Genomic DNA, 27,522 nt, shown 5'->3' with positions numbered 1-27,522 from the left:
GGGAGAAAGCCCCGCATTTCGGTACGGCCCCGCAGTGGATGCACTCTCCGGACATCACTGCCATTGCCTGAGGTGGGTTTATCATAGAACCACTCACCGCCGACCGCCTGAAGACACTCACACACCCTCGCTATTCGTGATCACCGGTATCCCGCCCGGTAGTTCGCACCGCTCTGGCTAAACATCGGCTGTATGTAGCTCCCCGGGTCCTATGAGAGGCCCACCATCTCTGTACAAGAAGGTCGGGTTTCCCAACACTGTGACGGAATTCATTGGACAACCAGGCGCCCCATTCCCAAAGGGTTATGGCGAAGCTCCTCTCGAGCAACTTTCTCATTGCTCCTTCTGTAATAGGGTTTCCGGCATTTTACCGGCCGTGATGATTGCATTTCCATCCCCACTATCACCTTAAAGAGGCGTGATGTTTCACGCACCCTGTAATACCGAACCGCAGTCTGTCTAAATCATAAACGCAATAATTTATAGATCAATTTCCCTGAGCACTTTATAGATTCACCTTTTGTCTTTGCTCTGCGTCCAAAAGGAGCTTCGCGGTAACCCGTCAGACCGGCAAGGGCCCATGATGGTCCAAAAAGTCGTCCCAGTGCCTGTCCTAGAAGCGGCAGAAGACACAACGACACCCGCGGCTACGAGCTTTGAGGAAACCAAAGAACGTTGGAATGGAACCCGCATCAACACTTTCCGCTTCCTTGTGACCTGTTGGAGCTTCATCATAATGGGCATGAGTGACGCCGCCATCGGCGTAAGTGCACAGTTTCTGCGATACTCAATCATTTGATGCTCATGACCGTCTACCTACAGGCTCTGATTCCATATGTAAGTCGACAAGACACTCGAACTCCAACTGAGCCTGATAGGCCTGACACTCGGGTTTAGATTGAAACGTTCTATGGTATCACATATACCGTCGTTGCCCTACTTTTCCTGTCACCGTTCATTGGCTACCTGGTGGCAGCCCTATCCAACAACCTCATACACCACAAATTCGGCCAGCGAGGCGTTGCAGTGCTCGGCCCTATCAGCCGCTTGATCGGTTACATCCCTCTCGTTACCCACCCGCCTTACCCTGTCCTCCCCGTCGTCTTGCTTTTCGCCGGCTTCGGAAACGGCCTCGAAGACAGCGCCTGGAACGCCTGGGTCGGCAATATGCAGAACGCCAACGAGCTCCTTGGATTCCTTCATGGTGCATATGGCCTGGGCGCGACCATCGGCCCCCTAGTCGCCTCAGCCATGGTGACCCGGGGCAGGACACTGCCGTGGTATTCTTTTTACTACGTTATGATTGGCGTCACCGTGGTCAATTTCGTCGCCGCCGTTACAGCATTTGGGGGGGCTACCGGCAAGATACATAGGGACACTCATCAGTCTTCGACGGGCGAGAAGAGAACGACGACGAAAACCGTGTTGCGTCAACCGCTCACTTGGCTTCTGGCTATGTTTCTGTTGTGCTATGTCGGAGCAGAAGTCAGCCTGGGTGGATGGGTTGTTACCTTTATGCTCCGTGTGAGGCATGCCGAGCCCTTTCTGGCTGGCGTCACCGTAGTGCTGTTCTGGTAATTACATTCATTTCCTCTCCAAGTTAATCCTTGACTGTATCATCCCCACTAACACGTCTTCTATAAGGCTAGGACTTACGATAGGCCGAGTCATTTTGGGCTTCATAACGGGGCGCGTAGGAGAGAAGCGCGCGATCGCAATCTACCTCGTCATTTCACTAGCCCTCGAATTGCTCTACTGGCTAGTTCCCAACTTCGTCGCCTCCATTATATTCATCACATTCCTCGGCTTCTTCCTTGGCCCTCTCTTCCCCGCCGTAATCGTCACCGCTACCAAACTGCTTCCCAACGACTATCATGTCGGCGTGATTGGCTTTGCCGCTGCCTTTGGCGGCGGAGGTGCGGCTATATTCCCATTCGCCATCGGGGCCATCGCCCAGAGCAAAGGTGTTCAGGTGCTACAGCCCATCGTACTAGCCCTTCTCATCTTTCTTTTACTACTATGGCTTTGCGTCCCTGGAGGGTTCAAAAGAGGTGGGCTTGAGAGGGCGAGGGAGAATAAGGAGGGTCTTGGTAGCGACGCCAAGAGGCTCCTTTCATCCGTGAACCAACGGCTACGAAGTTGAGATCATTCGTCGAGGTATGCAATGAACAAATTCAATTGCCACAAAGTCCCTATTTTTGCCAAATCATAGAGACTTATACCTTCTGCCCGACTCCGTCAAAGACGTCTCCAGACAGGAGACGTCCTTAACGGTGTTCAGATTGATCACATGACTGGCAGTGTGAGGCCGGATCGGAGAGGTAAAAGTGGTATTGAAGAGGTGTGCTGCGGCCTTAGACTAATTAACGGGCGTCTTCTCGTTCTCTACGAACTGAATCGTTTCTACATATTTGACAGGCTCGGATCGTGAGGCTACTTGCCCTGTGCTATGCTGGGGTAGAAGGCTTGGATCGAAGCGGAAGCTGTAACTCCCCGGAGTCCAGAATGTTCCCATCGCGTAGCATGTTGCGCCACCACCAACAATGGCAAAATTCCCATCTCCATAGAGCACAACGGAAGATCCCATCAAAAAAGGGCGCACCACACCGGAGCTGTCTGTGCCATCAAGCCTGGCTACCACATTTACGTCGCTTCGCGTCGCTTTGAGAACGAGGATGTCGTATGTTGATGGCAGCTGCACCCCTTTAATCACTCCGCCAAGCACAAGAGTGTACCCGAGCGATTGAACGACAATAGAGCCTAGCCTGGCAAAAGTGCTGGACACTATTCCGTCGTTTGAAGTTCGATGCTGGAACGAGAGAACAGGCTGAAAACGGGCGTTAGCGAATGCAGAGCAGATCATTTGAAAAGTCGTATTGGCTCATACCTCGGCTTCAGAAAGGTCCAGTTCCCAAGTGTAAATTTCCTGGTTGATGACGCTATCCTCAAGGCTGCCTCCAGTCAGGAAGCCTGTGATACCTCGAGGTCCCACATCGCCGGTACAGACAAACGTAGTACTGTACAGTGCAGGCGGCGCAGACTGTACCTCGCACTTTTTCCAACCCACCGCAGGATCGAACAGGAAGTAATCGGCCGACGTCTCACGATGGTTCTTCCTACCGCCAGCAAGGAGGGCAAGAGGCGAAGAGCCCAGTCGAGTCACGGAATGTCTAAAGAGGGGGACCGGGAGATCCTTTGTCGGCTCCCAGGCAGCGAGATGCTTGTTGAAAAGCCAACAATCCCTAAACGCTGTTGACGGGGACGCGCGACCACCCGCCAGAAGAACACCAGCGCTTCCCAGGTCCGTAATGCTCTGGCCCACCCTGGCAGATGGCACCTTTACAGACAAGGTCGGAGAAACTGGCTGGCTAGATATCTGATACAGATCCTCAGAGTTCATTCGTCCAACTGGCCCCTGTCCGAAGTTGTGGGAGATGAAACCATGGCTATTGGGCTTCTCGACGAGCATTGCGGCGCCAAGCCGGCGGTGCCCTCGAGTAGACTCGTAGGCGCTCATGACCATCGGACTGGGAAAAGATTGGATGTCGACTTCTCCAAAGACCTTGGATACATGGCCTTGGGCCTCAGAACGAGGGGTTGTGGCAAGGATAACGAAGTAATGGCTGGCGAAAAGCGCAAACTCTTCCAACTCGTCAAAGGGCTCGACGGCGTCGAGGGCTCGTCTCTCATCAGCAGTCATGAATAGATTGTCAGACCAAGCCTCCCAGAGTGTCCAACTCTCAACTGATGGCCAACCAAGAGACTCGAACCGCTTCTCCTGACTGGCCACGGTGGGATATCGATGGACTGATTTGAGTGGGGCGTTCATCTTGTTGAAGTGCCCAAGCATCGTGAGAGCAAAAGGATGATCTGGCCCATCTGGTAGGATTTGTTCTAGGAGACAAAACTCGGCTACGTATCTGGTTAGAGTTTATCAATAAGTCCAAGATAGCAACCGTACCATTTCCAACAGTGGCTGCCCACTCGATGACTCCATTCGCACCTTCCGTATCCATGTAAGTGATGGAAACTTCAGCCACGAACATAAAGTCGGTTTTTGGCACGTCAAAGAGCGCTTCAAGGCAGCTCTGCAAGACTGAGAGCTGCCGAAGATCACATTCCACTTGGCAGTACTTCTGGCTCTTGAGGACGATTGGGGAATCGTCATTTACCTCCCAAGCACCCATCAGATCTTGCAACTCGGGAGTCTCGAGTACTATCTGCCGCTTCTTCTGGATGAGATCTGGGTAGTCGACGTCAAGGAAAGTAACATCTCGACATGAGTCGGGGTAGCGCACTTGGCACTGCCACGGCAGAACGTCGCTATCACGGAGCGTTAAATTTGCAACGGCCCGGGGAACATGCAAGGTAACGAATAGGACCTTACCTTCCGCATCCCAGATTAACGATGACCTTCTTTCGGGTTGACGGCTTCTCGAGAAATCGGCGAACTAGAGTATCGATGACTTTAAGTCTCAGGTGGTAACCTCTATTGACGAGAGGCGCCCTTCTCCGGAACTTTTTGACAAAAAACCGAAAGTAGTGAGGTTCGTCAGGGTAGTAAAGATGTTCCTTGGATGAAGTTTCAGACTTGCCATTTCAGCCAAGTGGGCGGTAGTGAGACTCACGACACTGCGTTTTGAGACTATGGAGCTGTTGTTTGTCTATAAGACAGGGGTGTGAGTGACGGCGGCAGTTGTATGAGAATGAAGAAGGGGATTGAGAATCAATTGACTCACGGCCATAATCAAGTCGTCTGAAGCCCGAGTTTTTCGAACATTTTGGGCGGAAGGAGCCATCTTGGACCGATTACAACGAAGCTTGCGCTTAGTCGAAATCTGTTTCGTGTCGTGGGCTATACCTTATGATAACCGTAAAATTCTCGGTTGTGGCCACGCCAAGTTTTTTTCTATCTCAGAGACTGAAATTTGCGGAAAGTCCTCTCCGTAGTAAAAGGCGCCAAACAACGGGGCTCCGACCTTCTGAACCCCCATTGCGGGATAAAGGCGGCAAAATCACGTTCCTTGGCACTGCACTTCTAGAGCATCGTCAAAAAATGCCAAAGACGGGTTTTTTTTTTTTAAAAAAAAAAAAACTGTTCAACAGAGATATTTGAACCCGAGCCCGATAATGAAGTATTTCCACTCAGACTCGGTGATTTCGTGTCATCGTTGCCTGTGTAAGGTAAGGTACATACCTTATTCTGTCAGGATGGATATCCTATCTTATCAGGACTCGTCGGTAGGTAAGGTACCTAGGTAGACACTTCGTACTTGAGGTACCTATGCGGCCGGGGGGGGGGGGGGTCCCGGCGGGGCGGGAGGAGGTGGGTGGTTTGGGGTTCGGGTGGCGGACGAGCACGCACGGGGCGGGGGGGGGGGGGACCCGGGGGGGGGGGGCGGGGGGGGGGGGGGGGGGGGGGGGTTCAGCGGTGCCCGGAGAGGATGTACGCTTAGTGATCTTAGGGGTCATAAGCACTTACCGGAGCAGGTGGGATCTAGAACACGATGTGTAAATAGTATAACCTAAAGACATTATTCCTCTTTCCTTCTATTTCTTTATATTTAAAATCAACTTATTCAAAATAAATATAAAATATTATTTAAAAATTAATAATTCGTAACTTTAAAAATTATTTTATAATTTTTATATATTTTATTATTATATAAGGAAAAGGATAAGACCTCACCACTCTACATAACTTGGGTATGGGCATGGACCCCTTTTGAAACCCCCCCCATCCCGGGTAGGTAATACCTAGTAGGTGTCCTAGGAGGTAGGGAAGCTCTACCTTAGGTGCCTAGCTACTCCGTACAAGGCACAAATATCCACCTCATGCGGGTGTCGACCAAATCAATCACCTGTCACGAGCTCCCGTTCCTTGTCGTAGTAAGGTGATTGCAAGCTGGTCCACCGGCGTTGCCTATAGCTTAAGCCACACGTGTCCAGCCACTTCGGCCGCACGCGGACAGTTAGCTCTCCTTCGCTATCCGTATGTACCTAAGTAAATGGTCTCTCTATCCGTGCTCTAAAGTAAGTAGGTAGATGACTATCCAGGAACCTCGCTGAGAGCGCCTAGGTTCTCTGGGAGGCAAGGCGTGGGAAGGCCCCTTCTTACCTAATTTACAGGCACCTACGATAAGGTAGTGCGCACACCTTCCTCAACTGAGGTGCAGTGCTTGAGCACCTACCTTGGGTAGTCGTACATCTCATGTTAGGTAAGGTAGCCGTACGGAGTGGTGCGCTCTGCTAAGGCGCTAGGACCATGGGATTACATAGCTTCCCCGCCGCCCCCCACGGGATTGGGATCAAGGTGCCTCCTCCATTCATATTACGTTGTGAGCCGTCCCGCCTAGATCTGCTTCCACAAGCGACCTCACGCCAACATCGACCTTCCTTGCCCGACCTCTCTCACCTTGCCTGACCGCAACGCGCATCTCCCACACCTTAGCTTACTTCTGCTTCTGCGCTGCCGCCATATTGCATAGCACTCCTTCGAGTGTTCAACTGCACTCTAGTCCTAGTTGCCCTCGCACGGAACATCGCCCAACCTCGAGACCTCAAGCATCCTTCCGGACTCGCTGGCAGCTGAAAGCCGCCACCCGTCGCCGAGCCGCTGCGTCCTACCTTGGTCCAACCAACGACCCTCTTCTTCTCGAGCACATGCGGAAATGCACCTCGTATCTCGTTAACGCCGCCTATTGCCAAATTCTACTCGCGATCTTACCCTCTGCGTTACCCTCAAACCGCCACTACTGACACTTCGACTGGTTGCGCCGCTGGTCCCGAGATCCTGCTGCCTGTGCGAAGCCTCGACTGGCACGTATCGCGACGCATATAGTATCGCGAATACCTGAACCGCAGAACCTGCCCATAGTGTGAACAGACACCTTAGGTTGCGCGGTTTTCGTCGAACGCCGGCGCTGCCCGGGCGTTACAGAACCTCCGCTGTTCCAGAATCGCTACCCATATCGAGATCGTGATACGAGGAGTGCACCATGGCGAGCACCGCCCTAAACTTCATTACCTTCAACCAGGACCACAGCTGTCTGGCCGTCGGTACGAGATCCCTTCGCATCTGCTTTCTTCGGCCCAGACAACGTTTCCCAAGTTTCTTTCACTAATTGGCCTGCCTCACACTTTCATAGGTACTTCCAAGGGCTTCCGAATTTATCACACCGACCCGTTCTCCAAAATCTTCAGCAGTGACGATGGAAATATCGCCATCATTGAGATGCTGTTCTCAACCTCTCTTGTCGCCCTAATTCTCTCTCCGCGACACTTAATAATACAGAACACGAAGGTTAGTGCTACCCACATGCTAGGAACTGTACATGCTGGATTATGAACCTATGCTGACGACAACTAGAGATCCTCAGTCATTTGCGAACTCACCTTTCCCTCCGCCGTGCTCGCCGTGCGTCTCAATCGTAAACGACTTGCCGTCGTCCTCGAATCCGAAATCTACTTATATGACATTTCCAACATGAGCCTTCTGTTCACCATACCCACCTCTCCCAACCCAGGCGCAATTTGCGCTCTATCACCCTCTTCAGAGAATTGCTACATTGCGTACCCTTTACCGAAACCTCGGGAGGACACGGGAGACAAAAGACCTGCTCATGCGCCGCCTCTCTCAACATATGTCGCACCGACATCGGGGGAGGTCTTGGTTTTCGACACGCTCACGTTGAAGGCTGTCAATGTTATTGAGGCTCATCGGTCGCCACTATGCTGCATATGCCTCAATAGTGAAGGAACGCTTTTGGCCACGGCAAGCGAGACTGGCACCATTATCCGCGTCTTCTCAGTCCCTGGAGGCCAAAAACTGTATCAGTTCCGCCGGGGGACATACCCTTCCACCATTTACAGCATGTCTTTCAACCTCAGCTCTACCCTCCTCTGCGTTTCCTCGACTTCCGACACTGTCCACATCTTCCGTCTCGGAGCCCCTCCTCCAGGCAACAATTCCGCCGCCGCCGCAGCAGAGACAACTGCTTCCCCTCGCCAGGATCGCTGGTCGAGGTCGCGTAGCTATGACAGCGCCAATGAGTCGCCCCTGGGAAGTGCGGCTGGTTCTCCACGAAGCGACCTAGCAGAGCCCGCCGGACTAGGCAACGGCGCGTCCTCTCACACTCAACAACAAATCAACAGGCGGCAAAGTGGCTCTTTTAGTAGCATGCTCCGGCGCTCGTCGCAGATTATGGGTCGCAGCGTGGCCGGTGTCGTAGGCTCATACTTGCCGCAGACGGTGACGGAGATGTGGGAGCCCCTGAGAGACTTCGCGTACATCAAGATACCAAAGTCTTCCAATTCACCACCGGGGCAAACCCGTGGGAACAGCAACGCGAGCGGTTCGCAACCGCTGAGTGGCCCGCTACGAAGTGTTGTGGCCATGAGCAGCAGCAGTCCCCAGGTAATGGTTGTCACCAGTGACGGTGGCTTTTATGTGTACAACATTGACATGGAGCATGGCGGAGAGGGCTACCTGGTCAAGCAATTCTCGTAAGTCATTGCAGCATCAAACCCTCATTTGTCATTGTAAATTTGTGTACCAGAGAACTAAAAAAAAACGGCTTTGGCAGAGTCATTGATGGCGACGACAAGTTGGACGCGTCCTCATACGGCACGTAGAGTGCTGCCTGCAGATGAAGTGAGATATGAAAATTGTGGGATGATGGATGGTGATGGATATTGGGTCCTGTTCGAGGGGATGATTGGGGGCCAACTCTGCATCAGGAGGCGTCCGGCGACTTTCTCTGTTCATCTTCTTCTACCTCTTCTTATTTTGGTCTGTCCCTAAAGAAGGAAGGCAGCATCGTCCATGGGAAGGTTACAGGACCTTACATGCTTGACCTAAATAATATGGAGCATCTTGCTTGCAAAACTGCTGACTGCTACGGAGAAGAGCGTATATGTTCCGCTCTTGCGTGACAGCAACACAACCAACGGCCTGAATGAGAACTGTGGACTGTGATGGCCTGCAGCGTTGGGTTGAAGCACCTATGACCTACTGCGCAGGAAATTCACTTTAGATCATTACTAGGCTAGGAATTCCCCATTAGGAAGAGCATTGTTAAAATCTAGTCAGAAACATGGCTCGTCAACGACAACTTTGGTTGTATCAACAGCCAGCCTCACAGCACCATGTATGTGCAAGGAGGAGGATGATCCTAGGTAGAGTGGCACGTTGTTCCTCTCCTCGCCCACTACAAAGTGCTTTCATCGTCACTTGTTGCCATTCAACCATGGCTCGGAATTCAAGTATTCCTCTTCTCAAAAGATTGTGTAGATTAAGAGTCTGAGGAGGCCCCCGCCACCTCCCCCACTAAAAGAGACAAGATCAAGTAAAACTCAAGCCAGCCGAAATCCAGCCATTGATACCATGCGCCAGACTTTCCCCCAAAGTATCCCAAAAACCCTACTACAGAAGATAATACCGGAGCGCCATTCCATCATTCATATTTCCGCACAGATCATTCCACATGAAGCTTGACCTTTGAAGATGCGATCAGAACTGAACAGTTATCAACCGGGCGTCGGAATTGCGCCCGTCTAGCCGTCCCTGATGTATCCAACACCGGTACAAAAGTATTATTAAAGAAAGTCCTACGATCCACGTGGGCGTTGAAACAAGAGTTATGGGCCTTGAGCCGACGTGAAATGGAGTCCGTGGCACGTCGCCTAGTCGAGAAAGTCGAAGATCGGGTTTATCTGGCGTAAGGACGGTTCATCAGGGCAATCTCTCTGGCGATTTCCCCCCATTCAAGTTCCCTCTTGACCCTCGAAGAGCCCTTCTTCTTCACCTGGTTGAGTTCTTCCCATTTGAGAAGCTCATACGCGAAGCGAAGGTGTGGTTGGATGATGACATTGAGCCTGCGAGCCCGGACGAAGCAGTATGCTTGGGGAAACGATAGACCCAACGACCGCATTACTTCAGCGATACAAATGGTTGCACTGCGTGACACACCGACGCGGCAGTGTACCAGTGTGGCTGTTCCGTTGCGCCGTCCACGTTCTGACGCAAAAAGAGTAAGTACTATTTCGACGTTCGTAGAGATCAAGGGGTAACGACTTACCAATAAAATCGAGGCATCTCTCGAATTCATCCGTCAAAGGGTCAATTCCGTTATCCTGAACTCCCTGTACAATACAAACATTTTCGGGGCCCCATTCCTCGAGCTCGCCTTCCCTCCACATCGAAGTCTCCCCTACACTCAGAATTTGGCTTATTCCCATAGCCCTCAAAAGGTCGGGGTTGTTCGCGTGACATAAGTTGCCGAGGTACATATAGTCGAGGACTCTGCTGGGGAGTGATCCATCGAGACCGGGAAGCCATGCTGGTTCTTTTATCAATGCTGTGATTTCGCCAAGGCCCTTACCCGAGTGAACAGGCGACTCATGGAGTAACCGGGCCTCGATACATGTAAGGAGAGCAACATCTGTAGGATAGGCGAAGAAATTCCGCTTCTTGATGGTGTGCAAGTCCAGCCAGGCATCGGCAATGCCTCTCCCAGTGCTGTAGCTGAAATACGCGATTCCGAGCATGGTAGACTCGGTGTATCCATCGGCACAGTGAATGAGGACTTTCCTCTCTCTCAAATTAACAACTGGCGACGAGTTCTGCCCATTCATATCGGTGTCGCCGTCCGCATCGATTTCGGTTTTGTGTGTGACAGGGAGCGTGCCATAGGCTAAGTGATATATCCACTTGCAAGTTTCCAGAATGCCATCAGCTTCGGCCTGTGACCATGTGGGCGGTAAGATGCTTCCAGAGGAAGGGAAGTCAATGTAGGGTCTTTGAGCAGGCTCAACCCGAGACTCAGCCAAGGCCCGCAGTGCTGAAGGGTTAAGCCGGCCAACATCACTACATTCGATCAAGACATCGAACTGTTCGTCCTCCGCTGAAGTAGGCTCTGGTGTTGGGCCAAGCCAGACATTGTGGGAGATTTCCGACGCTCTAGTCATACTATACATCTCCTTTCGCTCCTGATGGAAAAAGTCGAGTACATTGCCAGTTAGATGACCCCGGGCATCTACAGCAACAATCTCCTCATGATTATTTTCAAAGTCGTTGAATGGCGAACAACACATGAATGTGTTGTATTCGGGAACGGAGTGGCCTTGTGCCTCGTGTCTCTGTCGCCAACGAAGCTGTGCCGTCGCAATGTCGAGACTCACTTTGCGAACAGTCGTATCATCTTCGCCGTACACAATAATGTCCGAAACCATGGCGGCTTTAGCTGCCTGGATCTGGAAGTTCCTCACGCAAAAGCCATCGCGGGGGTCGACGTCGAGAAACTCGGGGGCAGCGGAAGCGGGATTGACGAGTTCTTGCGGGGCAATAGCACCTTTGAGTCGAGCGACGCTCAGATCACCGTCCGCTTTAATGAGCGTGGCCCCCCGAACACAGGTAGGCGTTTTACGGAGTGAACGGTGACGAGCGATGAAGAAAGCTTGCTGGATATGATTGTGGGGGTGGAGACCGTGGAACCACGGGAATACTTGGTTCGGATCTGGTAATGGTTGACGGGAGATGTAGTCGACGGCAGCAGCCACATCGGCGGGGCTGACAGTATAAACGGTGGCCGGGCCCGACTCAAATTTGGAGAAGTCATCGGGTGGGTGCAACAACGAAGTCTGCTGTATCAGTTCATCATCGCGAGGAGGCGACGGAGGAGGAGTATTGGGCTCCTCGGCGGGAACGGGACCGGGGGGGCAAACTGGAAGATGCTTGTTTGGTACAGGCACCTGGGCAGTGCCAATGGACTCGAGCGCTATGGTTGGAACGGATCCCACCGTCGACGTTGGGCGGTGCGGGGGAATGGGTCTCGGAAGGGCGATTGTAGCCATGGTGTAAATTGTGTTTCTTTCTCTCTCTCTTTCTCTCTCCCTCTCTCTCCTTCACTTGATTTCCTTCGACCGAATGTTAATCGCAATTGACGCCGTGTGCCGGTTGTTTGCGAATGGTCGGGGTTGAGTTGAAACGGCGGTGCAGCTGCAACCAAGGCCTAAACCCACGGGTAGAAAAAGGGAGTATCTCCTGTGCCGGGGTGGTAATAGCTGCAATCCAACCGGAATATGTTAGACGTAGAGCTTGAAAAAGATGTAACAGAGAGACGAAATAGGAAGATGTCGCAGGTCCATAAGCAGGAGAGAGGCACTCAACTCGTCGGTCTGATTGATCTGAGTCCGAGATATGTTGGAAGAAAGAACGAAGAGGGATGCTTGTCACTGTAGTCGGTTGGGGTACTAATTAGACGGGCGTGGGAGCACGGGGACAAGGGGACAGACCAGGTGGGGAGAGCGGAGAGGGAGAGAGAGCCAGAGGGAGGAGACAGAGGAGATACGCACTCGAACTAAGTAACTCGACTGGTCTTTGGATCGACTGGTTGGGGTGATGGTCGATCCTTATCGCGCGTGCCCCAAAAGCAACCAAGCAGCAGGGTAGCTCCAGTTCGGCTCAGGTTTTGTACTGGGTAGGTGCGTGCCGGCACCAGCGAAATACAGTAGCGCCGGTTCGTGATAAGCTGGTGCGGAAGTGCCTCCCGTCTCTGCCAGGTTGTTTCTGGCGGCCAAGGTATTCGTAGATGATACCAACGAATCTTTGATCCTGAGCGTCAGTCGCTCGAGTATCGTGGACCAATGTTGAGGCTGCCAGTACAAGGGGGAAATGAACAAGCCCCAGTACCTTAGTGGATGAGGAATATCTTGATGATGGTGAGAGAGGAGGCAGCGAGCAACAGGCGAGCGAGGCGTTAGAGAAGAAGTGTTGCAGGATTGCCGGCAGGAGAGGAAAGAAGCAGACGCACACGCGAGTGAAAAGCACAGGAATACACTGAGGTAATGAAGGTTTTGGTTGCGTGCTAAGCTACCATGGCTAAAAGGAGTGGTGACACGTAAGGTACATTGCCGGCGAGTAGCGACCTGGAAACCTCACTACCTAGGTATTTCGAGGAGATGGGCAGATAGCTCTCTCCAACATGCGGGACCATGCCCATCAAGCCCGCGCCCGCGCCCAAGCCTTTTTCCATGGCACCTCGCTTCGTCCAATCAAGGAGCCTGGAAGACATGTAGTAGGTCGCCATGGAAAGGGGGTTGGAGCGGAATATGGAGGGGGGGACGGGGAGGGACTGCATGGTGGGCAGCGTTTACTTGGCTTGGAGCACGGCCGCAGAGGGCTTCAGCAATGCAAATTAGCGCCGACACCACTTACAAGCAAGCTAAGATACCTCAGGTAGCTTCTGGGTAGACAGGCACCTTTGTCGGCAGGCACGCCCCACCAATATACTGTACGGCCAACGTCGATGCCAGATAGTTGTTCATCATCATTTTATTCATCATTTCTTTGATTGCAGGCTCAAATGAAGCGGCCGATCCACCAAACTTTGGTAAGTTGTGTTCGTAACTCAAGTGTTTTGATCAGGTGCCTTTCTATGAAGACCAATTTCCCTGGCGAGGCGCGCTGTTGGACCCCGGAACTTTTACCCCTCACGTTCTAAGTAAGGCAAGGTAGATATGTCTTTTGTCGATCTGGTCTAGGCCTTGAAGGCGTCCAATCCTCAATTGATGGGAGCGAGAGTTGTTTTCCAAGGCAACAACGCAGGATCATACCAGCTTAGGCTCCATACCGACAATCCGTCGGGAAAGAACGACAACGGGAGGCTCGGGGACCAATGCAACTTGGGATTATATCTTTTGCTAAGGGATTGGACGCGGCGTCTGGTGCTTCGTCCATCCATCCACGTGATCGTGATCAAAGAGAACAACCGTGCCGGGGAGACACTAGCAACTAGGTACTTACACATACACAGTAAACAAGGTCAATTGGTGAACCAACGCTGAAGGGGTCTAGAGTCTAGACAGCAAGACCTTCCTGCCTGGGACCTTGGTTGGACCCAGGAAATCGGGGGTGGGGACGGGCGGGGATGTCACATTCCAGGTGGAGAAGGCGCATGGCGCTACTGCACGGCTGCTGCACCCAGTGGCATCCATGTGGTCGTAGCGCCAGTCTCAGCCATTGAGAATGGACGGATTGAGTGCCACCGCACCCGCCACACATCAAACAGACACGGTGAGAGCATTGGATGCCATTGAGGACGCCGATGACATGATTTTGCCTTTTGTTCTTCCCTTCTCCATCTGTCAGTCTAGCACTCAGGACCCTCTGGGCATCACGGGTAATATGTCTATGTCTGCGCGTTGTGTCAGTCGGTAACTATGCAGACCAGGTGACCTGGACTTCACGGCTGGCTGACACGATATCTCGGTCCTGAGTGAGGTATTGGCACACAAGGTATTCGTATGCTAGTCTGATGGGATGCTCTCCCGGGCTCCACCCCACTACATCAAACGGCCATTGAATTGGGACTGCTGCGAGGTGGTCGCGATTCAGGTGGGGTTGCACGATACGTACATACCTAGTAGAGGGTTCACCGGCATGATGTTGTTTGTATTTCGCGACATCCTTGCCTGCTGGCCTTTCTTGAAACACGTCGAGTGGCAACAAAAGACTTGAGATGGTGGGCGCATCTGCATCTGTGTCTACTGCTTCTGCGCCAAAGCCACTCAAGACCGCTGTTTTCAATCAGTGAGAGAAAGAAAAAGACATCTCGTGGTCAAGGCACCTACCTACGGTGCTATCGCCATAACGATCGGGAGTCTCGTTCCATCGAAGCCTCCTTGTGCGCGCCTTACAATGTAGTCTGAGTCTACCAAGCAGAAGGCCGGGAGTCTCATCATCTCCACTGACCGGCTCATCCGCGGGGCCGGGGCCATTCCCATTCCGGCCCGTTGCATTTGATCATCAGAACCCTATCGCACGTCTCCATTTCTTCCTCAAAACACAAAGTGCCAGCTCTGACATACGGATACCTAGTATATGAATACTCCTGTACCTGTAGTGTGACAACCGTCAGGGGCTTCATGTCGGCATCTTTGACCTGACTGAACCTTTCCAACGTCAGACGCAAGGGTTAGGCGGGCTAAGATGAGATGGATGAAACAAGGCAGAACATCTCCCTCGCCGCAGATTCCCGGAACGAATGCATGTCTAAAAGTTCCCGCTGGACCCTCAGTTTATCATGAGAGACTCCACATCACGATGTCGTGGTGGATTTTTCATAGGACCTAGCAAGCAAGGCCGGGACTGCACTCGTTCGCATCTCCGCACTGATTACATCTCAGTATCGAACAATGTGACAATCCCCGGTGCCTTTTTCAACTTGCTGCAGGAGACCAAAATGCCTTCTCCGCATTAGATAGTTTTTCGCCCGCAATGCACGAGTCCTCGACACTTCCCAACATACTCTAGAACAGCGGGCTTTTGAAACATTTCGAAGCATCCAGTATAGTTGTCCGACCCAGTCCCTACCCAGACTGGGTTCAGTTAGCACTTGCGAGTTCCAGAATCACCAGGCTGGTTACCGTGAAAGCTGGAGTTGGCAGTATCAACAGCGATAGATACTAAGAGCCCTCTGTAACACCGGTCTCAAAGCTGTCGGTGCTCTCAAAGTACCCCAATGAAGAATGGCTGAAGAGTCGTGTTCTGCTGCCGTGGCATTGACATTGGAGCAGGACCTGCCGAGGGGGCGGAACCGATGACCAGCCATCATCCATGTGCCTCGTGTGGCTGGTGCCCTATATGATTACCTAAGACAACGCGAGATAAGATGTATCAGCCAGCCATCTTACGTCATTGAGACGCACGACAACAAAACACTAACGGCCGAATCTGCTGGGAATGAACCACATGCTTTCGCCTTACTAAGGTAAGGCGAAAGGTAAGTCAACCCGAGGCAACAGTGTACGGGCCAAGAGGATTAGGCACCACCATTCCCGCCGGTTCCTGAGCTAACAACCTCATGCTACCTGTGACCTTGTCCCGACTTTCCATCCTGCTAAGGCGCGCAATCGAAAGCGGTGGCTTCCGCCTAGTCTTACGAGCTTCATCGACCACACTTTGCTTTCCTCCCGAAGCTATATACCTCTTCCGGAAGCTCGGTCTTCCTAGCAGCTCTTCTACGGACTTCCTAGGTCACCCACCACTGAGCCAACTAGTAAGCTGTCGACTGCATCGCCTCCTTTACGGCTGCATTCGTTGCACAGTTCCGCCTGATGGAAAACTAACTTGCCTTCTATGCTGCCAAAGTTCTGCCTCTTTCAGATGATACGCATCTTCCTTGGCTATCGAGACATTTAAAGATCACTGCCTCAACCATGCCAAAGTCCATGGCGCTCCGCAGGCTCATCGACGGCCACTCACGATAGTACACGACGCTTTTGAATGCGACGCCCAACCTGCCGCACTTGTTTCCGGGATACATGCGGTATTCCCCCAAGATATTAACGCTGAACTTGGTGGCCACAGCGTAGTTAGCCATTTTCTATATAACAACAACCGGACACTATGGCCTCTTTACAGCAAGAGCATACCTACGGCCCTAAATGCCGCCTTGCCCCGGTGCCACAGCCATTACCGGCAGGTGCGTACGATGGCATACCTCCGGTGGCTGCACAGTTTTTCTATTCTTCAATAATACCGATAGACGACCCTCTATCTCCAGGAACAATCGCCGGTGTCTCTGATGCTCGAACCACTCGTGGCCCGATTCGTCCTTTCTCGCTCGGTGACAATAATGCTCTCGAGAAGGCATGGCTTAGCTTCCTATCTGGCGACGATATTCAAGCTCATGAGCAGTTGATTCGAGACAGAAAACTAAGTCCAGTCACTGAGAAAGCTAATGCGCACAAACTGGGTCTTCTAGTGCGCCACTTGGCTATCAAACACCTCCAAAAGCACGGCGGTTTCATTCAAGCATCGACCACCGCTGGCGAAGCTTCGGACCTGCTTCCGGACACCCCGATATCTACATGTTGCCCGGAGTTGTTCATCGATGTGTCTACCGAGCTACAAAATACATTTTGTGCGCTGGCTAGGAAACACCGCCCTTCGCTTGGACAGGAGAAAGTCGTACAAGAAGTCATGATGGAACTGAGGGGTCTTGTTGCATCAAGCGAACCCCGTTCCCAGTTTGGGAGTGTCTCTTCTTCCCGGCCTCGGGCGAACTCGGCTCGTTCACGGCAAATGGGAATCATCGGATCATTTAGTCCTCGGCAGGAAGCTGCAAGCGAACTGCAGAGAATTGGGAAAGAGGCTGGCAACACAGGGGTAGAGTCTCAATCTAGAGCCAGATCTGATTCTCGGACAAGCGAGCAAACGTCGCGGCCCTCAACGCCGGGTCTGGGCACTTCGTTCCGGCAGCATCCTGCGGACGATGGTATCTCTGGCAAGCCATTTGTTCGTGCTGGACTTCGGCAGCGACCCCAGGACGCGCTTGCGACATCGTTCCCTCCTTTGGAGCAGTCGAAATCGAATGACACTGAGTCTCAAGATGTAAGGCGGTCGTACACTATGCCAGATTCGCCCAGAACAAGGGCAAACACCACGCAAGCCAAGGTTTTCAGTGATGAAAGCTACAGAAGGGAGGCTGTCGACGTTGTCGTCGGTATTTCCCGGTTGCATATGGTGTCCCTCCCGGCTCTACAAATGAAGCCTATTTACTGGTCCCCTGTGAACGACATTGCGATGGTCCTCCGTGCTACCTGGTTCTACAGGTTCGTTTATCAACTTTCTAATGTGTTCAAGGCTCTGACAGACCGGCAGAGATACGATGCTACCCATACCCCCAGCTGTGGCGAATCAATTAGAGGCTGGCTTCCGAGAGCTCAAGCCTCACACCGAGACATGGAATGATGAGCTTCGTTGCGCCGTTGACGTTGGGCCCCTTGGCGAGGAGAAAGTCTCCCATCGACTATGGCCAGAGGACGTAAACTATCCCAGCGACGGAGACACGCAGACGATTTCGGACACTCGTATCTCATCAGATCCGTATTGTGCCGCAAGCTGCTTCCGCGGAGAAGCGGCAGCAGAGGGAGCTATCGATCCAACTTTGAAGGCCGTCTCAGCTGCGCAACCTCATCGGAGTTACGCAACCTACCACGTTATCTACAAAGATGCCTCCAAGGCCTTCCTCTTAAAACCTAGCCTCAAGCCTTCGGCCTACTACGGCAGAAGGCCTGTTGCGAAAGTAATGAAGGGGATGACCGTTGGCATTCCGGTTGTACGTGGCTTCGATCGCGCGGTCTGGGAGCGTACACACGACAAGGATGGACGTCGAGAACCTACCAATAAATCGGCTTCCTCCGCCAGCAATGCGCCCCAGGCAGTTGGACACGACGTCTGCCCGGCATGCAAGGCCGAAAAAGAGCGTGGCCAAGTTACCGACCTTGTCTTGGTGGTTCATGGGATCGGTCAGAAGTTTGCGGAGCGAGTGGAAAGCTTCCACTTCACCCACGCTATTAACGCATTCCGGCGTGACGTCAATATGGAGTTGGCGAACCCAGTTGTGAAGGGGGTGTTGAGAGAGGGCCAGAACGGTATCATGGTGCTCCCTATTAACTGGCGGCATACTCTCTCATTCGGGGAAGGCGGTCCAATGACAGAGGAAGACAAAGCACAGCACGTGCCAGACGGATTCAGCCTCAAAGATATCGAGCCCGGCAGCATCCCCGCAGTCAGGAGCATGATATCGGATGTCATGTTCGACATACCGTTCTATCTCTCTCATCACAAGAGCAAGATGATCAATGCGCTGGTGACGGAGGCTAACCGTGTTTATCGCCTTTGGTGCCGGAACAACCCCGGGTTCGCAGACAGAGGCCGCACTCACCTCATTGGACATTCTCTAGGCAGTGCCATGGCTATCGAGATTCTTTCTCGACAACCCGCCCGTGTTCCGGCACTAGATCTCTCGGCGAGAATGCCAATGCCAGACTTCTTCGAATTCGACACGAACAATCTGTTTTTGGTCGGAAGCCCGGCAGGTTTCTTCCTTCTTTTAGAGAGAGGCATGCTTCTACCCCGGCGTGGTAGGGTGAAGCCTGGAGCTGATCCCGCGGACATAAACGCGCCGGAGGTAACGGGTGAGGCCGGTCGCTATGGTTGCATCGCCGTGGACAACATATTTAACGTACTGGCCAAAGAGGATCCCATTGCGTACCTCCTGAATGGCACCATCGATCCGGCGTATGCAACCTGTCTGAGAACAGCGCATGTGCCGTCCAGCGCTACCTCCCTTTTCAGATACGTTGGCAATGCAGTGAAAAGTCTTGTGCCTGGCGCAGTACCTACCCCAGCCACCATTGCCCCTCCTTCCGCCCCAAAGCCGAACTTTGCGCGCCTGCCTTCGCAGCTGGAGCTCGAGGTTCACGACTTCACGCGAGAGGAGATTGCTGAGCGAAAGGCATATCTCCTCAATGACAATGGCCAGATTGACTACTACCTCAGGTTCGGCGGTGGGCCTTTAGAAATTCAATACCTCAACATGCTAAGTGCACATACTTGCTACTGGACAAGCCAGGACTTCATTCGAATGCTATGCATGGAAATCGGCAGGAAGCCCGGCAGGGGGAATACGATCCCCGCTATGAGAGCGCAGAAGGCGGCCAAGAAGCCGCTTGGGTAAAGGTTCATAGAAAGCCCAGATAATCTGTAAGATAGCTGGACATACATAGATGACGAGAATTATGCTTGTCGAGATAGACGGCCTTTGAGCTTCGATGTATGCTCCTTTAATTTTATTAATAGCTTTGTTTGGATCGAGTAATAAAGGAAGACCATATAAGAAGTTGGTACAGCTTGAAGTGGAATCCCAGGTCATATTTTCCCCATCTCGCAGGGTTTAATGTTTTCTTCCGCATGACACAAGTGAATAAGTGTGGCGACCGTATAACACCCTGCGTTCCGCGCCAGTACAGTACTGGCGCGAAACGCAAACTTCCCTGATGGGTTGATCCTTGGCACGAGGACCTCAAAACCCGTCGTCAATCTCCATCAAGTCGTGGTCAAGGTCGTCGTCTATGCCATACTCGTCTGCCCCGTCAACACCGTAGCCATCTCCACCAGCGCCAACCTCCTCAAGCTCCTGGATTCGCTCCATGTCCATCTTCTCCTTGTGCCTCATCAAGTCCTCGTAACTCCAGGTGCTCACGCCTTCCTGGTCTTTTGCTCGGAACGGCTGTGCCATCTGCTTCAGGAAACGCCGGGCACTACTAACAGCCATGTCCGTGCTGACGTTTGTGTCGGCATCGAGCAGGCCCTGATTGATCCACTTGGGCAGCTGTGTCCGCTTCTTCTGGAATCTGCGGTCCGCGAGGACCATGATGCCGTAGTCGTCCTTACCTCTCAGGACTCGACCGAGACACTGCGCGGCGTGGCGCATGGCGTCAAAGGACAGGAAGTCGTTCTCGCGGATACGATACGTTTCGCGCAGAAATTCGAGACGGGCCTTGAGGATACGAGACTCCGTGTACTGGAACGGCACGCCTATACACAACACGGTCCGACCGTATTGGTGGTCAAAATCAATACCCTCCGAGACCTTGCCTCGGGCAACACAGAGCAGTACGGCGCCGCGGCCGTTGCAGCAGGCTGTCCTGTAAGTCTCTAGCGCGAGCGATGTTTCCTGTGCGTCTGGTGTCTCGACCAGGATAAGTTTGTACTTCCAGACTTCTTCGAGGATGTTCATGCCCTGCCACATGCTGATGATGGACTCCATGTACAAATACGAGGGGAAGAAGACAACCATACCGTCGGGCGTGATTTTGGCGAATTCGGTGAGGAGGGTGCCGTAGTTTCGAACAACGCTCGGCTCGTTCCTGACCTGGAAACTGGTGGAAATGGAAGATTGGTCGCTTCCACGAGTGACAATCATTGGCAGGAATGATCTCCTGGCCAAGGTCATGCTGTATGACTCTTGCACAACGGTTGAGAATCCCAGCATCTTTGGATACATTTCGAGGGGTGAAATTGTTCCCGACGTGATGATGACGGAGCTGAATCTGTCAAAGACAGGCTTGATGGCGATTGCAGCGTCGAGACACGTGAAGTGCAGTACAGGGTTGGGCACCTCTGCCGTTTCTGACTCGAAAGGCTCGAGGATGAGCAGGAATCCCTTCTCGTACGTCGCAACAAGCGTTGCGAATGTAGCGACTTCCTGTAGGGGCTGATAGTCCTCGATGTTGGAGAGCTCGAGGGTCCGGACGAGTGACGTTAATCTTTCGGCGCAGAATCTTAATGGCTTCTTTTCGATGAAAGTGTATTCTCTGAGATGGGCAAGGAATGACGGCGGTGTCTCTGATATCGTATGCCTGACCTTCATCCGGGTCTGACGAGTTCTTAGTATCCGTGTGGTTTACCATGGAATGTGAAGCTAACATACCTTGAGATACTCGATGAACCTCTTTAGGAAGGACACAAAGTGTTCCGCTCTCCTGATATTACCCGGAACCGCCTCCTTGAGCAGGTCATCGGGGAGTGCTTTGAACATATTAGTTCGTAATAAGCCAGCGCATGGGTAAGTAAGTGATGTTGCCTACCTGGATTCGCCATGAACGCATCTTCCTGCCGTGCTTCGTCCGCGCCGCGAAGTCCTTCAACTAGTTTCTGGTATTCATTTTGTAGTTGCTCCTGGTCGGTGTCTCTCATCTCCGATATCTTCCGTTCCAAGTTCTGCGCGCCCCTTGTGGCTTTCCGCAAAGAGTCTTCCGTGATGTCCGTGCTGAGGGATTCGATGCACACGTTGTCAATGTTGTGCGCCTCGTCAAAAACCACGATGCAGTCTTTTGAGAGCTCCCTTGATACCCTTTCGGCGATTTTCGGATCGAGTAGGTAGTGGTACGAGTAAATGATGACGTTGCAGAATTGCATCTACTCAAGGTCAGTGCCACATTACCGGATTAAGTCTTGCTTCCCAGTGACTGGTTCTTTTACCATGCGCCTCGCGGTAAAGTACGGGCATTGCTTGTGCTGCTCGCCGTATTTCAATAGGCCTTCAAACGTCCAAACTCCGTTGGGAATCAGATTATGCGGCTCAAGCAGGTCCAAGTTCTGCGACAAGTCAGCAATATGTCAAGGGCCAAAGGAGGGAAGAGGGCTGTGAGACGAGACATACGTCATGGTAGACACAAACGTCGACATTCTCGCCGCGGTCTTTCTTCTCCTTGACAAAGCCTGCCGTCAAGCTTCGACAGCGTGCGTCAACGACAGAACCACTCTTCTCCTGTTTGACTGAAGGATGAAGACACAGGTTCTTTCGACTTGTCAAACCGAGGCCACGGAATTCTTCTTCCTCGCCAAGCTCTTGTGCTCGATACTTCATGAGCGCCTTCAGCTCGGCCAGAGCCTTTTCGATCTCAGACATGGTACCTGAACACTTTTAGCCGTGGATTGGATGCGATGGAACACAGACAACTTGAACCATACGAGAGCAGTATATCAGCTTCCGGTGCTCGGGATTGTGCTGTTGGTAGGCGACGATGAGCGACAGAAGCGAAACTGTCTTTCCTGTTCCTGAGGGCATCTCCAGCACGCAGTGCCCACCTGCGTCCAGTGTTTCTGTAAATTTTGTAGGCTCGTCAGGAAATTAATCCACCAAATCGAGTTCCATTCAGCTTAGACGAGTGCTCACTTTTGAGATCACACATATATCTGAACTCCGCATTAGCAATCGGTCGCCTGGATGCTGCCGGCGTATAACCTAACTCACGCATATTGCTCAGGATATATCGAAGGATATGGGAAAAGAACGGGCAATTCACTGCAGCCTCTTTGTTAGTTGTGACGCGAGTTCTTAGTAAAGCTACGGATTGTGACTGACTCGATGAAGAACTTCATCTTGAGATGGCAAGGGTGCCGCAGCTAGCCAAACAGTCAATTTGACTGTCGAAAGCGGGTGTGAGAAGAAGCAGGAACGATTCAGTAGATTGAGAGACAGTCGTGGTGGTCAAGTGAGATATTTGTGTTGGCGGATCGAGACTGAATCATGGGGAGGTGGAGTGAATTAAGGAAATGGACCCGGGGGATGAGTAAAGGAGCTTGGTTGCGGGCGCCAATTTCCAAAGCAGATCTAGTCAGACTAGTACAATCTTGTGCTATAGTAGCAGCTTCACGCCTAGGATCGTTATGAATTCAGAAGATGTTCGAGATTGAGGTCGAGACCGAGGCCGAGATCAAGGACGAGGTTGTGGTTGTGGTTGAGACTGGGGTCGTCATTTGAGAAGCTCAATGGCCCTGCGCCGTTCTGTGCCTGCCGAAAAGTTGTCTCGATGAGTGACATGAGGCAGACCCATGGAAGGATAAATCCCGACAGCTTCTTTGGTGCCAAACAGTCGCGACCTCACGTGATGAAACCGCTTATGTCATCCGACCATGGTCATCACCTGGTCTGGGGTTGGTTGTTCACCAAAGGTCAGTGCGTCGTACCGTTCGCTGAGTCCGCAAAAGAGATGCGCTGGGCCGCTGGCACGTCTCCTTGGACTCGTGTCTTGCCACCACCTTAGTCTTCAGTTCATCCCAAGACTCGAACGGCATTATATACGTACCTATGCGGAGAAGTCTTATTGGCCAAGTTGCTTCCACGACAGCCGGCTCTTGATTACCGGCCACTCTTGCCGCGATTCAGCAAGTGGCGACCTTGGTGGTTTCGCCACGCCCACCTTGCGTAAGGTATTAAGGTAGGATGGCTGACGAATCCGTCGGGAAGGCGGAGAATTGATCTTGGCTACCCGCCCGGCACAGCATAAGGCTGAGTGGAATCGAAAATACCACATGTAGCTGCGCGGCACGTTCTTGCTGCGGAGGATGGGCTAGAATGCCACGATACTTGAGCCCAGGACATTTCGGACAAGTTTCAGCGGCCGAGTGGCGTGTACTCAAAGGACAATGCCACCATCCACATGTGCGTTGCGCCCATCATGCAGCTAGAGAGATACGGAACGTAATTATGACTTGAGTGGCGTGGGTAAAATTGGGACAGTGCAAGGTTGTGACTATCCCAATGTAGCTGTTCGACTTTGTCAAAAATGGCAACTTTGCTTGATATGCTTGATGGTCTGCGACATGCTTGGTATCGCAAGTGTATGAATCCGCATCATGACGACCTGTTAGTATGAGACTTCTCCTAAGCTTGGAGAGGAATTCATTGGCATCCAATGAGGACTTACCTGCATCAAGCTGCCATTCAACGACAACCAAACCACACAGCCGGGGAGCTTATCAAGCGACGGTGGGCACGCGGTGCCCGCCCAACATGTTCATCCGTGGGAAGGATCTCAACGCGAAAATAAAAAGTATTCAAGGCAATGTACGCCATTCAAAGCATCTCGGCTCAAATCCTGCAACCAAGCTCTAGACTAGGTACTTATTGGATATTCATGGCTAATGTTGGATCCGCCGCAAGGGCTGGTACGGGTCCAATCCTGCTCTAGTCTATACGCCGTCAGAGCTGGGCTTACAGCTTTGCCTGTCCGTAGATTCCTATCTTTACAGTATTGCTTCCTGTCGAATCGAGATGTTGAGTATACTGGTACACCGTACGCAAATGAGCGGCCCCCGCCCCGAGCTGGGGATGGCTGATGATACCTGCACTGCACAATACGTTCAACTAAGGTAGATCCGGCTCCCGGGGGTCGGAAGCCGCTCGCTTAGGCCGGCCAATGACCTAGCAGTACATCGCTGAGCTCGCCAGGTTCTGCGCGGTATACATCCGCTAAGCAGCCTTAGGTAACGATGATCTCTTCGCATTCGCAGTCCACTGCCATTGGTCGATAGCTCTTGACCGAGTCACAGTCAGCACTTAATCAGACGGCACTCCGGATCCTCTAGCAGGACTAGAGCAAGGGAGCGCAAGTACATACATTCCATGCAGACAGAGGTGGCCTGTTGAAGGTTGAGAAGTCCGACTAAGCTCGGAGGTGAAGTGCCCATTCACCAAAGTTCCCTTTGAAGCAGACAAGCACCCACCATGGCCATGGTTGCTCTGCTTACGCCCAGCTACGGTTTCGCTTCGCGGCATCCTTGCTCTAGACTCGAAGGCGCCAAAGTGGAAGCAGGGATGTTGCTCATTCGATGTCCACCTCGCAGTAGCGTACCGTCCACTACAACCCAGTTTCGTTCAAAGGGGTAAACTGGATACTCGCTACGCCTATATGCCGCTGTGCTGTGTTCTATACATGGCTGGACGTGCAAGGCAATATGGTCAGAATCCCTTCTGGCTGAACCACAAAGACGATGTAAAGCAACGAGCCGCGGGGTGTATGCAGCTGGCCTCCGAAGTTTTCAATTGCTGGCCCGCGACTTGCGAAGCATTGAAGAAAATAGCAAGTGATTATGGAGGGGCAGACCAGGTACAACACGTATTCTCAAGGTCTCGGCCGCAGGCGGCCATTGCCGGCCTTTGCTGCAACTTTGCAACGTCGAGCAAAGTCCTGCGGTTGACTTCAGTAGCGTAGCAAAAGTCCGAGCCACATCGTGGGTACACATGGGTGGTGAAGCGTGGTGGCAGACAGGAGTCACAGGACACACTCCCGGCTGCGAGAGCCTAAGGTAGACCGTTAACGGTTGACAGTCGAGACACCACTCGGCTGCTGTCAACGAGGGATCAGCTCTGCGACACCTGGCCATAGGGTTCCTGCTCAATTCGCTTCTCAACCCATCTCTCTGCCAGGCATCGCTCCACCTCTTCGGGTACCAGTCGCGGGGCTCCAGGATATGCGGGCAAGTTCGATGGGAGCTGGATGGTAGGGATGGTAGGGATGGTAGGGATGGTAGAGATGGTAGAGATGGTAGAAATGGTGGAATAATCTCCCCTGGGAGAGGAACAGAGTAAGAGGAGGATCTTTGAGCAGATGGGGAGACGGACGAACTGGGGGCTACCAATAAGTCCACAGAAAAGTACCTTGCAGAGCCTGAAGAGAGGAACTGTTTTGACTTGAGACGGTCAAGGTACGTATACGTAGTATGCACCTAGCTGTGGGTGGACGTGGGGCGTGGTTGCCAGACCCACCTGACGATGGAAGCCCTACGGGGTTCCAAAAGGTACCTCAAGATACTTAAATACCTTAAACTCGACAGAGTACGACCGGCCTCTGGCCTAACGTGCACGCACCTGGGTCGGACGGAATCCACCAACCTCAATGAGGTGCCTGACCTTACCCTGGGTAATTTATCGATGCTCTGTCCGTACGCTATAGCCATTGACAGCTGCCAAAAGCAAATCTGGGAATGTGAAAGGCAGGGACAGGAACTGGCAGGCTGATGGCAGTAGGTATGCTGCTGTCATAAAGTGAGTCAGCCCCCGAGGGCCTCAGTCTGAAGGAAGTCCAAGGTAGGCAGTCATGTATGGGCACACGGGCCACGATACGGTATCTACTCCTCGGGATCCGACGATAAAGCAGCAAAATCACCACCCCCATTCAAGTCTCCGGATAGACCCTGGAATCGGAGAAACAAATCATGCGAATGCTCGCTGACGGGAATGCCTTCAAATGGTTCCCAGAAACCTCTCTCTTCGTAATGTAAGAAAGGTAGGTTTTCGTAGCTGCGTCCGTGAACGACCAGACTCCACTCTTTGCCCGAACAATACAGGGATACCCGATTTTCACTGAACGCTTGGCTGATTACTTCAAAGCTGTCGAATGAGGTTTGTTGTTGGATGAGGGGCTGTCGCATGCGTATCGCTGACAGTGCAACGAAAGTCGGTCACTCTGGAGACCTAGTCTAACACCATGACGGTTGGAGACTCCAGTTACTCAACTGCTCCTGATGAGAAAGACTTGGCATTGCGATTGGCAGCAGGCATCCCAAGCCCAGAGTTGACGCTATGCATACGGGCGCGAGGGTGTCCTTGGCCACCTATGGCATGAACAGCGCAACAGGATGTCTGGGGCCGTGGGCTGTAGCGCTCATACAGAAAGAGAAAGATGTGAGAGCGTCTCATAGGAATGAGCATACCTCGCTACCGATGGGATTTCGATTTGGTGCATACTTCATGATGATGAGAATTGATGATTGCTTGGAAGCGGCAACGCTGACCCGCCTGCAAAGTACGGTGCCAAGCTGCCTGTGGTCTACCGCCACAGGGGTCAACTTTTGATAGCGTCCGTGAGCGCCACCACGATCCACGATCCTTCACTCGAAAGGTTAATTCGTCGGCCCGTCATTCGCAGCTTCGCGAAGGCGGCGGGGGAAGGCATTCGGCGCCTCAAGTACCTTTGTCCCTTGGATCGAGTTTCCTTGTTTTGCCCTCTCTCTTCTCTCTCTCTAACCTCCAACTCAGCATTCATCTTATGGACGGCTGGGACGTTGTAGGGTACCATTAGGCTACTCACCCTGCAAAAGTGTCAAGGAACGGGCGGGGCATCAAGATGCTTGTACCTGGCGTGCTGGCCTTGCCCTACTGATCACCGTGGATAATATTGCTCTGGGCGTTAGAACCAACGCGGGCGCCAGCGCCAGCGCCAACGCCATGCCGGAAAACGGGTGGGTGCAACGGCTACGGGTCCGGGGCGAGAGCTGCCGCAGTGAACTCTGAAGTAGCAGTACCTGGAAAAGAAGTCGAGGGAGTGCAATGGACGGGTATGATACAGTGCAGGCAGTTGGCTGTGAACCTAGGGCAATCTAGG

At 52.5% G+C, this 27,522-nt stretch overlaps 6 protein-coding genes across 6 annotated transcripts; 3 read left to right on the top strand and 3 right to left on the bottom strand.

The window, feature by feature from the left end:
* Positions 1 to 583: 583 nt before the first annotated feature.
* On the top strand, positions 584 to 2,143 carry CORC01_12413 (major facilitator superfamily transporter; the record flags this gene model as incomplete). The annotated part of the gene is made up of 4 exons (XM_022624034.1): positions 584 to 763; positions 823 to 837; positions 898 to 1,574; positions 1,645 to 2,143. 4 exons carry the CDS (start codon positions 584 to 586, stop codon positions 2,141 to 2,143), a joined length of 1,371 nt encoding a protein of 456 aa, XP_022469467.1.
* A 216-nt stretch (positions 2,144 to 2,359) lies between these two features.
* Positions 2,360 to 4,799, bottom strand: CORC01_12412 (leucine carboxyl methyltransferase; the record flags this gene model as incomplete). Its single annotated transcript, XM_022624033.1, has 6 exons — positions 2,360 to 2,827; positions 2,888 to 3,912; positions 3,962 to 4,323; positions 4,388 to 4,572; positions 4,629 to 4,664; positions 4,740 to 4,799. 6 exons carry the CDS (start codon positions 4,797 to 4,799, stop codon positions 2,360 to 2,362), a joined length of 2,136 nt encoding a protein of 711 aa, XP_022469466.1.
* Positions 4,800 to 6,998: 2,199 nt separating this feature from the next.
* CORC01_12411 (autophagy-like protein 18) lies at positions 6,999 to 8,634 on the top strand (the record flags this gene model as incomplete). The annotated part of the gene is made up of 4 exons (XM_022624032.1): positions 6,999 to 7,059; positions 7,149 to 7,303; positions 7,370 to 8,505; positions 8,586 to 8,634. 4 exons carry the CDS (start codon positions 6,999 to 7,001, stop codon positions 8,632 to 8,634), a joined length of 1,401 nt encoding a protein of 466 aa, XP_022469465.1.
* Positions 8,635 to 9,710: 1,076 nt separating this feature from the next.
* CORC01_12410 (dual specificity phosphatase) lies at positions 9,711 to 11,853 on the bottom strand (the record flags this gene model as incomplete). Its single annotated transcript, XM_022624031.1, has 2 exons — positions 9,711 to 10,018; positions 10,080 to 11,853. 2 exons carry the CDS (start codon positions 11,851 to 11,853, stop codon positions 9,711 to 9,713), a joined length of 2,082 nt encoding a protein of 693 aa, XP_022469464.1.
* Positions 11,854 to 16,408: 4,555 nt separating this feature from the next.
* CORC01_12409 (DDHD domain-containing protein) lies at positions 16,409 to 19,526 on the top strand (the record flags this gene model as incomplete). Its single annotated transcript, XM_022624030.1, has 2 exons — positions 16,409 to 17,616; positions 17,666 to 19,526. The coding sequence occupies 2 exons, from the start codon at positions 16,409 to 16,411 to the stop codon at positions 19,524 to 19,526; spliced, it is 3,069 nt and encodes a 1,022-aa protein (XP_022469463.1).
* Positions 19,527 to 19,871: 345 nt separating this feature from the next.
* Positions 19,872 to 22,735, bottom strand: CORC01_12408 (DNA repair helicase; the record flags this gene model as incomplete). The annotated part of the gene is made up of 9 exons (XM_022624029.1): positions 19,872 to 21,227; positions 21,282 to 21,379; positions 21,439 to 21,769; positions 21,833 to 21,949; positions 22,014 to 22,267; positions 22,325 to 22,441; positions 22,530 to 22,549; positions 22,608 to 22,658; positions 22,719 to 22,735. 9 exons carry the CDS (start codon positions 22,733 to 22,735, stop codon positions 19,872 to 19,874), a joined length of 2,361 nt encoding a protein of 786 aa, XP_022469462.1.
* Between the last annotated feature and the right edge of the window lie 4,787 nt (positions 22,736 to 27,522).

Source organism: Colletotrichum orchidophilum (genome assembly GCF_001831195.1).
Source record: "Colletotrichum orchidophilum strain IMI 309357 chromosome Unknown Scaffold_152.1, whole genome shotgun sequence".
In the NCBI taxonomy this organism is placed as follows: Eukaryota; Fungi; Ascomycota; class Sordariomycetes; order Glomerellales; family Glomerellaceae; genus Colletotrichum; species Colletotrichum orchidophilum.
Note: the sequence above shows the minus strand (reverse complement) of the source record. Positions and strands in the feature narration are given on the sequence as shown.